Genomic DNA, 10967 nt, shown 5'->3' on the forward strand with positions numbered 1-10967 from the left:
AATTATTGTATGACGTCATTTACGCCTTGATCCAAATATTTTTCGAAGATATTAAAAATCCTTTCTTGATTTTATTCTGAACGCAAGAATTTAGAATTATTCAAAGTCGTTGTCAAAATGACATTGACCAAACATTGACATTGACAATCATGATATTGTCTTGTTTTGGTTTGGAAATTGAAATTTGGTCGAGTAAATTTGCAGCCAAAAAATAACTTTGGAAAGTTGAATTAAAATATGATTGTATTTTGCTGAACGATGTATTTTCGAAAACTTTATACACTTGTCTTTGTCCGCAACGATACGCACATTTTATTAGGGCTCAAAAAACGCGGCTTCGGCGTAGATAAATGGAACGGTTTTGGCGGCAAAGTCGAACAAAATGAAACAATTATCGATGCTGCGATCCGGGAATTGAAGGAAGAATGCTGTGTGACCGTTAAAAAGTGTAATTTAAAGAATATCGGCCATTTGGAGTTTACTTTTGAAGGTGAGCTAAGATTTTTAAGTATACTTACATATAACTTACCTTTTTGGTAGAGCACTAATTGGGAACAATTTCATTCAATTCTCGCTGCGAAAATTCTTCTCAGTTAAATGATTTAACATTATTCACGTCATCTTACCTCGCATTGTAGGTATTGATTTAGGAAAGTACCTACTTATAAAATTTTCATGCCATGATGCCACCTTCGCCTATCTTTGCAGGTGTCTAGATACTTTGGAAACTTCTTATGGTAAATATCATACCTACCAAAATTGGGTTTTATGGCTAAAAAACTGCTACATACCTACCTACTTAAGAAAGAAAATAATTCCTTTGTGGTTTAAATAATAAACTGCTACCTACCTTGTCTGCCTAAAATCTTCTCTTATTTTCCCAAGAGCTAAAAGATAACATTTTTCCATAATATGGTACTTAACCTACTTTCTACTATGACTACTTTCTAAAATGAAAGTTCTGTTGCAAATTTCACCAAGATAGGTTCAGCAATTCAGCCATTAAAAAGTAACCAATAGAGACACTACTTAAAGGTGTGGTAACTTATGACTTTTCTAATGTCACTAAAATATCTTTAATATCTTTGTAGGTGACTCCACTATGATGGATGTAAGGGTATTCTCCACGTCTATTTTCGAAGGGACTCCCACTGAAACTGATGAGATGTCTCCAAAATGGTTTGCCTACACAGAGATCCCATTCCAAGATATGTGGCCAGACGATGCCATATGGTTCCCTTATATGTTAAAAGATAAACTATTCCTTGGCAAGTTTCATTATAAAGGATATGATACCATACTAAACTATGAGCTACAGGAGCTTGAGTCTATGGAAGCATTTTATCGTAACAGAAAGACTTAAATGCTTAGTTTTCCATAATGTAAAAATTTGTTATTGTTTTTTTAATAATAATCTAATGCAGATCTATAGAGCATACTTTGACTGTGTTCAGTCTTTAGACATATGTTAAAATGAGACAGCGCTATATTGCTGGCATAAATCTGTCTCTTTTTAAATGAAACTTAAGTCAAACTTGAGCAAGGTGAAAGTGCACTCTATTGATTTTTGCCTAAGACCATGTTAAACATGGTTTATTATCACAAGTATTATAATTTCATAACTAAGTATTAATGAATCTTAAATTCTGTGCTGTGAAAAATAGATTTAAGTGTTAGATAATAACTTGTTCCTGCACTTTGTTGTTTTCAATTTTTATAAATAAAGTTTGAGATATTTTGATTTTGCATGTTTTTTTATTATTATCAAGTACCTGAGTGTGACCAAGCTTTCTTCCTTGTCTTTCCTGCTGGAACTTTAAAAATATTGTGGAGTAGGGTGTGATGGCTGAAACACAATTTATAACTTTTCTTTCCTTCTTGTTTGGGCTGGTTTCCGCACTGGTTTTCCGTCTGATGTGGGTGCATTGCCCCTCTTTTTGTTTTCATGACTTTATCAGCCATCATTGTTCGTAGATGTAAGGTCAATTTGTAAAACCGAACAGACTTTCAATTTCAGCTCAGGTGACACCAGATAAACTTGGAAGGTTAAGCACGAGATAGGGTCAAAAAATGATACAAAAAATATGAAAATTATGACTTTTATTACAATTTAACATAAACTCAGTAACTCATCACTGTTACACAATTTACAGTCTTACACAATTTAATTCAACTTAAAGTTAACTTATTAATCATATTATTGATTACAACGCTAATTAGTAAATACTGTACAAAATTACAAAAAATGCAGTTACACTATAACTATTTATTTATTACTTACTATTATTCAGAACTTATAATTTATTAACGCTAAAGCCCGATTCACACCAATTGCGTATACGTGACACGTACGTAGTGATGCGCATAAACACCTAACACACCGGGTTACGCATCCACGCTTTACGCAAGCGGTGTGCCATGTTTCATACAGTTCCATACATTACAACGCAATGGTACGCGCTACGTCTAAACTGCTGTGTGAACAAGCTATAAACACTAGCTTTTCCCTGAATACGTAAAGATCGCGCAAAGTATGCCTTTTACGCTCGGCGGTTTGAAGCATTTTAAATGCTTTAAATTCAAAACTTCTTTGAACTACTTAGTTTAAATTATTCTATTTCTTAATCATACATTAAATACCTACTTAAATATGGAAAATCAACCCTAGAAAATCGATAATCGCAGGCGAAAATCAATGCCAATGATTACTTAAATTATAAATTAATTTGATGCAAGTAAACTTTTTGAGAGTTTGGTCAACAAACTCTCAGCTGACGGACCGATATAGCGTCGCGCCTCACTTTGTACTACCAAATAGATTGATAAATCACCCGCTGCGCAGGTTTAAGGCTACAGTGCTCATTTAACTTGACGCCAACTTTATGTTTCTCACAACCTCAAAAAATAGTATGTGGAACCTTTACGCGTGGTAAAATTAAATTTTCCGTTTTTCAGAACTAAGGTTTTGTAACTTATCATGCAGTAAATAAAAAAATTGCTCATAATTATATTTATGGCATTTATATAGGTAAATATCACCCACTGCACAGGTTTAAGATCAAAAGTCTTTTTATTTGACGCCAACTTTACACGAACAAGAAGTTTAATACACCTTGATAAAAGATGGCGGCCTCAAAACAGCTGTTCTGTTTGGCGGTGATTTGGAATACAAAAAAAAATGAGTTACTCCCACTGAAGTTGTGTCTAAAGAAGTTTTGTTTAAAAAATCAATAATTGGAACGCATCACGATAGTTGAAACTGCACGTATTATGGTCCGATAGTGGCAGCTACACTGTTCGCTAGTCGTTGTCCACGTCACGAAGTGCAGTGCGCGCAAGGTTGCGCGCGAGCGCGAGGCGCAGCAGCTCCGCGCGCTCGCTCGCGAGGCAGTCCCGCCTCAGCTCGAGGCACAGCATGATCTCGCACGTGGCGTCCGCTGACACCACCGCCTCCTCCGTTTCTAACAGAGGCAGAGTGTCGAGCAGGAGTGTGGGCCAGAAACTGCAAACAGCAACAAGATAAAGTTCAAACTAAAACTAGTAAAATTGTTTTTCTGTCACTTGGTATATTTTAGGGTTGTATTATATTTAAGTTAGTAAGTATTATTAATATTGTACTATATTTGTATTTATCTACTCTCATATCTTAAAATCCTGACTATGACATCAAAATCAATTATAAATAAAAAATATTCACATCAAAACCCTCAAAATTGACAGTAACATTTATTACTAGATGATGCCCGCGACTTCGTCCGCGTGGATTTAGGTTTTTAAAGATCATATTCCGGGATAAAAGTAGCCTATGTCCCTCCCCAAGATGTAAGCTAACTCTGTACTAAATTTCATTAAAATCGGTTAAACTGTTGGGCCGTAAAAAGCTAGTAGCCAGACAAACACACAAGACAGTAAACAAAATATGCTTGTTGAATACTTACTAATCAGGTGCAATATTCGATGTGATCAGAGACACGAGCAGTTTTGCAGCCTTTTTGAATTCTCTATTCTTGTATAGTCTATGGAAATCGCAGTATTTGCCTGTAACAAAAACAAGATTAGTGAAAATCTTAAATCTAAAAAATTTACCAAAAAGGATCAGCGTATTACCAATCCCCAATTTAACTATGGGCAAAAGCTTAGTCTAAATAATATGTAAAAGGAAAACGTGACTGACTGACTGTTCTATCAACGCACAGCTCAAACTACTGCATGGATCAGGCCGTATCTATTAATCTATTATGACGTAGACATCTGCCAAGAAAAGCAAAGGCTTGTGTAGTCCACGCGGACGAAGTTGCAGGCATAAGCTATTATGTATTTTCACCTGTACCTGTATCTGCAAATAAATGAAATTGAAGCTAGTCGTTTATGAAGCCTCAATAGCTCAACGGTTATAGGAGCGGACTGAAATCCGAACGCTTAGTTGGAGGGGAAAGGGGAATGTTAGTCATGATTAAAGTGACTAATAGTCTTTCAAAAATACAAAACTTACCTAGCAGCAGCAGCGTGTTATCAATCAGCAGCGTGGCGCCCGCTGTGAGCAGCAGATCGGCAGCGGGCAGCGGCTGCCCGGCGCAGTACGCCCGCAGCGCCTGGTGCGCGGCGCGCGCGCACTGCGCGGAGCTGCGCGCGCGTGCGCCCCACGCCAGCGCTGCGCCCGCGCAGCCGCGCGACAGCGCGCGCGCGCTCACGCATGAACACACCGACTGCACTGGGGACAACCAATACTAAGTTTATGAATACGAAAGAGTATCAGTTACTTTATACAACTCAACTGCTAAAAAGTGCTAAAAACTGCTAAAAAAAAATAAGCTCACCAATTCCAAGCAGGCCATAATTTCTGGCTTTTGCTATAACCTAAATGGCCTTGACCTCAGAGTCTATGAGTATATTCTCTTGCAGCAGATCTACCCTCTTGGTTCCCTCAGGGCACAAAGTGAGGTATGACAGACCGACGAACCAGAAGGATTGGTATTCCAATAGTAACGAACCATATTCCAGGATTATCTCTTATAATACTATCATGAGTCTACTTACCGACTCCAAGCAGGCCATATTTCTTGGCCTCGGCTATAACCCGCATGGCCTTGGCCTCAGAGTCTATGGGCATCCTCTCCAGTAGCAGTTCTGCCCTCTTGGCCCCCTCGGGAGGGCACGAAGCGAGGTACGACAGACCAACGGACCAGAAGGATTTGTGTTCTAATAGTAACGAGCCATATTCCAGTATTAGGCTGTCTCTTAGGCGACTTGTTATACTGAAAAACAAATGCTTTAAGTAATAAATATATACTCTAAATTTATTCCTTTTGAAGCTTTTAGAAAAAAACCTAGCTTTTAGATAAAAGAACCCTTATAGGATCACTTCGTTGTCTGTTTGTCTGTCAAGAAACCTATAGGGCACTTCCCGTTGACCTAGAATCATGAAATTTGGCAGATAGGGTAGGTCTTATAGCACAAGTAAAGGAATCCGAAAACCGTGAATTTGCGGTTACATCACGAAAAAAAAAAATTTAAATATGTTTCAATTTTCAATGTAAGATAACTAAAGCAAATGGGGATTTTTATTTATTTTTATGTGTAATAGTTTTTGATTTATCGTGCAAAATGTCGGAAAAATTACCTGAGTACGGAACCCTCGGTGCGCGAGTCTAACTCGCGCTTGGCCGGTTTTTGGCTCATAAAAAAATAGCAACTCACTCAGTCTGGTGCTTGTCCAAGATGTGCAGTTTGCCGCATCGGTACAGCATGTCGGTGAGGTGCGTCGCCAGCCAGCCGTTGTCTGCGATTTGCTGGATCTCGTGCAACAACTAGGAAAAGGAAGATTTTTGTTACAGAAAATACAAGACTATCTTGTAGAATCTTGTTGAATCGTCAAAGGAATCTACCGCCCCAACTATTGATTTTTTTTAAGAATTTTATGTACCCACCAGTGACACTCGCGTTATCAAGACATTTATCAAAACCGGTTGATCCTTTGAGTAGTTACGAGCAGTGGCGCGCACAGGATTTAAAGCCAGGGTAGGCACTAAAGTATGAACTTATTTTCTGGCAGGTCATAATGGGAAATAAGTATTGATTTATTACAACTAGGGTATGCAATACTTTTATACCTCTATGAGCCGCACGCCACTGGTTACGAGCGGACATAGAAATCGACATGCACACAGGTTCTCATTTTGGGCTGTCGGATAAAAACTAAAAAGTGAATTATGTACATGAATGAAATCTATCAGTCAAGTCAGTATCTCATTTTTTTCTTGCTTTCTTCCTTCATACAAGTCATGCTTTAGCAGTGCTGTTTATACCTCATTTTTTTTTCTTTCTTACCTGATACAGATCTTCCTCTAGCGCAATGCGTACCATCACTGATCACACCGATATGCAAATTCACACTATTTATTAATTTTATTCCTTGTTTATGTTGTAATTGCTTTCAAAATAAGGATTCCTGAACGTTAACTATACATTATGGTTTGTACGTTCAATAAATTTGCCCTCCTCCTAGTCAGTTTTCTTCCACTAAGTAAACCTGTTTTATTTTATTAACAGTTTATTTCTTTCTTACCTGATACATATCTCCCTCTAGCGCAGCGCGTGCTATGTCGTCTAGAGGCGACCTCGAGCCGGGGAACAGCCCCGCGCAAGCGGCCACCGCGGAGCCCAGCTCGTACCTCTTCGCCCAGGGGGTGGTGTACAGAACCCAACCGCCTAGTACGTCGAACCACGACGAATACTTGCTACATATCGATTCGAAGGCCGCATATTCGCCCGTTATTAGCTGTGAATGAAATTAAATAAACCAATGAACTCCTTTTGTTTGTTTTATTTCAATCCGATTATATCATATAAAGTACAAAGGTGAACTTAATAATTTAATACACTGTCCGCGAAAATATCCGCTAAACCATGTACGTATGTATGTGTCTATTATTTAGGCAATTTAAGGATAATCTTAATACGTTAATAGCATAAACGCGAAAGTTTGTATGTATGTACGGATGTTTGTTACTCTTTCACGCAAAAACTACTGGACGGATTTGGCTGAAATTTGGAATGGAGACAGATTATAACTGAATTAACACATAGGCTACTTTTTATCCCGGAAAATCAATGAGTTCCCAACGGATTTTTAAAAACCTATATTTACGAGAACATCAGCTAGTTCAAACACCCAAGAGATGATAAAACAGTGGTCAAAAGTTTGTATAAAATGGAAATTCCATATATGAAAGTCTGTCAATTTTCAAGTTATATCCATAAAAATTGGTATTTGAATTTTTGGTTAAAAACTAAGCAAATACACTCAAGGGTCATAACTTTAAAAATAAATATAATTTTAGTTTATTTATTGTTTAAGAGCATAGCTAACGGAGAGCTAAATCGATATATGGCTTAGTTATAGATCTAGAACAACAAATAATTGAATAATAGGCGTAATACGTTTGTATGGGGAAGCGCGTAAGTATAACCTTTATGATTCATGTTTCTTGCAATTAGCACCAGATCATTATTTTCGCCCATCGCTTCCGTAGCAGAGTGGCGCAGTGGAAGCGTGCTGGGCCCATAACCCAGAGGTCCGTGGATCGAAACCACGCTCTGCTAATAAAACTTTTTTGCTTTTTTTATTACTTTTTTTTTAAACTTTTAAGACACTTTTGATTTTTTTTACACAACTCCTTTTATGACAGGGCCAAAAATAATGGCAAATTAAAATTAACACGTTTTTAATTGTTTTAATTATGATGAAGAGTCCAAGATTTGCCTGGAAAATCTGCTCCAAGATTTCATGTACAGAAGATTTTTCAGCATATATTTACCTGGAAAATCTTCTGTATATGAAATCTTAGAATCATAAAAACTAGACTTGCAACGAATATTCGGTTACTATTTGGTATTCGGCCTATTCGGCTGCTTTTATTATATTCGGCCGAATACCGAATATCTACATATTATTCGGCCGAATACCGAATACTTAAATAATATAATATTTTGTCGTAGAGAAATAATTGGTAAAATGAAAAATTAAAATCGATTGATTACGTATATATCCATATTTTCATTTCTGTTATATTAATTTAAGTAGTCATTGGTGCATAACACAGGTACATAATCATCTTCTGAATTGGAAAAATGGGGGATTCTATGTATTTGAATTATTGTGGTAATCAAAATTTAGAAGGGTAAGGTTCTCATTTCTTTTATAATCATTTATTAAGTAGTCATTGGTACATAAAACAGGTACATAATTTAATCATTTTCTGTATTAAACAAGTTAAGAATTTTTCTATGCATTTGAATTATTTTCATAATCTAAATTTAGAAGGGGAAGGTTATGGTGCAGAAAGACTAACTTTTCTGCATTTTTAGGAAGTAGTTAACTTCTTTTTTTCTCGTGGACCATCCCAACTTCAGAGCGATGAGTACATTAGAACAAAACAAAGGAGCGCGAAACAATCACGTCTGTACAAGTTTTTGGCGCTAAAATCCGGCCGAATACTTTTGCCGAATATTCGGCTATTCGGTCAGGAGCCTCGCCGAATATTCGGTATTCGGTATACTGCCGAATATACTATTCGTTGCAAGTCTAATAAAAACCCTAAATCCAAGTGAATCTACATGGTATCATCTATTTGGCATCCTAGAGGTAGAGGTAGGCTTAGGCTACTTTTTATCCCAGAAAATCAAAGAATTTTTATGCAATTTTTTTTTTTCTCTTTGTGAACACTTAATAGGCATATGTACTTACTAGAAATAAGTAGCTAAGCAAAACTGTAAAAGCTGTTTGTGTTCCAATAAAGAGAAAAAAAAAACATTGAATTCTAAATCCACTTGTACACAGTCACGGACATCAGCTAGTCATCTAGCTATAATCTTACCCTCATGATGAGCTCAAGTTGTGGATGCTGTGTCAGCAGGCGGCTGCTGATCTTGGAGCGGCACTCTGCCTGCCAGTGCTTCCAGGATATAGTGAACTCCCCCGTGGATATTCCACCATATACCTGCAACAAAATCATGTAGAGCAATGGTGTCATGGCATATCATTACATGTCGCGACGCCACGCTACCAGAGTTATCGTTAAACTGTAAAGATTATCTGACGATAGTAAACTGTATGAAGGACTCGTCGCGATCCTCTCGCCCATGGAGATGACCTTAGGGGTTGAATTTTCAAAAATTCTTTCATAGCAGACGATCCATCTAGTAGTTTGAGCTAAGCATTGATAGATCAGTCAGTCAGTCACCTTCTCTTTTTACATATTTAAACAATATACTAATATTAAATAATCACACTCACACTATAAGCAGGCATAGTCCTCAATGAGTTATCAACCAGTTTAAACTCATTGGTGCCTGTGGCAGAATGCAACTTCAGGAGACATCGGGCAACATCCACTCTGCCCTGAACCACCATGCCCACCACTGTGTCCCAGTAGTCTGGGCGCTCCTCCGAACCTGAAGGAAATCAATCATTAACCTAGTGGTTAAATAAAATAAAATCTCTGTTAGCCAACACATGTCATGTGTTGAGCCACAGAACAAAAGGGAAAAGTTAGTTAAATACTATGAAGCCTATTTATTGGCTTGTCTTCAACCAGACCACGTTAAACCAACGGTTGAACATGATGTTTTGCATGGATTTAGGCTCTTTTTTATCTCGGAATGTTCAGATGAAGTCACGGGCATCAGCTAATATAATTAATATTAGATTGAGCCACACCAAAGAGTAGCCAGATTAAGCTAGTTTATAAATAATGTTTAACATCCATACTATGCCTTATAAATGCAAGTGTGCCTGTCTGTTTGTTTGCTAGCTTTTAACAGCCCAACAGTTAAACTGATTTTGATGAAGCTTGGTACAAAATTAGCTTACATCCTGGGGAAGGGCATAGGCTACTTTTTATCCTGGAAAATCAAAGAGTTCTTACAGGATTCTTAAAGGCCCACCTGTTTAACCGATTTATATGAAATTTGGTACAGAGGTAGCTTGCATCCCTGAAACTGATATAGGCTATATAACTTTTTATCCAGGGAAATCAAAAAGTTCCCACAGGATTTTTAAAAACCTAAATCCACAAAGATGCAGTCACAGGCATCATCTAGTTCCTTATAAAAATAATTATCTTTGTACTGTACCTGTTTCACATGAGTCCAAAAGCTGTGTGGCAGCTTGCTCATGACAAGGAAAGTGAAAGCTTGTCCATTCAAGCAAAAACGGCAACACAACATCTCCTGGGATTACATTTATGAACAAAATTTCACACAGGTGCCAAATACATTCAATTGAGTAAATTATAGTTAAGTAGGAGTGTATTGTGTTTCTTGCGAGTTCATTATCCTCTTTCTCCCTAGCTTCTTGGAGGCTTTCCATGCACACTCGAATAATAGATCTGTATTGACGGGAGAGTTTCAAAAAATCAACTTGATTATCCGAATTTTTGGATGTTTCAGCCACTTTTTGTAAAGATAGAAAGGTCCCATTCGCTTCGTTGACTAATTTACGTAAAATTGGGGTAAATAGTATGACTTCTTGACGCAATAGTAGTATTTTGTCGTCGGTTTTGCTCGCCGATTCTGAGGTTGCTCTATTAACTGCTTGCGAGCGTGGGTAAATAGAAAACTTGTTCCCACGTCGCCACGCACAGGCGATACGTTTGTCGAAACATTTGTCCGGTAATGCCTGAAATAGTTACAGGTGTTAACGAAACAGACAAACATAACCTTAACAAAGTTTAGAAAGAACTTAACGTACAAATGTTTTCACATTTTTAACCAGCTGTACGTCGTCCATGGTTTATAATTTCAGAAATTAAATAATTCTTTAAATAAGTTGATTTACAAAACAACGGATTTTAGCATTTATTATTTTTAACCGCGCTCACCGCTCACTTTAAATTTTTTGACATCTGTCTGTCTAAAGCCATAGATAATAAAGCTGACAGCTGTGGTCTAACCAAAAGCTTTGCTCA

The 10967-nt window shown here is 37.3% G+C and overlaps 2 protein-coding genes and 1 non-coding gene across 3 annotated transcripts; 2 read left to right on the plus strand and 1 right to left on the minus strand.

Moving 5' to 3' along the window:
• The first annotated feature begins 129 nt into the window (after positions 1–129).
• On the plus strand, positions 130–1744 carry LOC123871566 (oxidized purine nucleoside triphosphate hydrolase-like). The gene is made up of 2 exons (XM_045915440.1): positions 130–490; positions 1092–1744. The coding sequence occupies exons 1-2, from the start codon at positions 259–261 to the stop codon at positions 1361–1363; spliced, it is 504 nt and encodes a 167-aa protein (XP_045771396.1). The 5' UTR covers positions 130–258; the 3' UTR covers positions 1364–1744.
• Positions 1745–2589: 845 nt separating this feature from the next.
• Positions 2590–10928, minus strand: LOC123871541 (nuclear pore complex protein Nup85). Its single transcript, XM_045915396.1, has 10 exons — positions 10751–10928; positions 10135–10678; positions 9296–9453; positions 8877–8999; positions 6566–6778; positions 5698–5807; positions 5038–5255; positions 4493–4711; positions 3939–4038; positions 2590–3502 (listed from the first exon to the last, which is right to left on the minus strand). The coding sequence occupies exons 1-10, from the start codon at positions 10787–10789 to the stop codon at positions 3301–3303; spliced, it is 1926 nt and encodes a 641-aa protein (XP_045771352.1). The 5' UTR covers positions 10790–10928; the 3' UTR covers positions 2590–3300.
• Positions 7531–7602, plus strand: Trnam-cau. The gene has a single exon. It is a non-coding gene; the product is annotated as a tRNA-Met (tRNA).
• Positions 10929–10967: the final 39 nt, after the last annotated feature.

The sequence above is a fragment of the Maniola jurtina genome, chromosome 14 (assembly GCF_905333055.1).
Source record: "Maniola jurtina chromosome 14, ilManJurt1.1, whole genome shotgun sequence".
Classification (NCBI taxonomy): Eukaryota; Metazoa; Arthropoda; class Insecta; order Lepidoptera; family Nymphalidae; genus Maniola; species Maniola jurtina.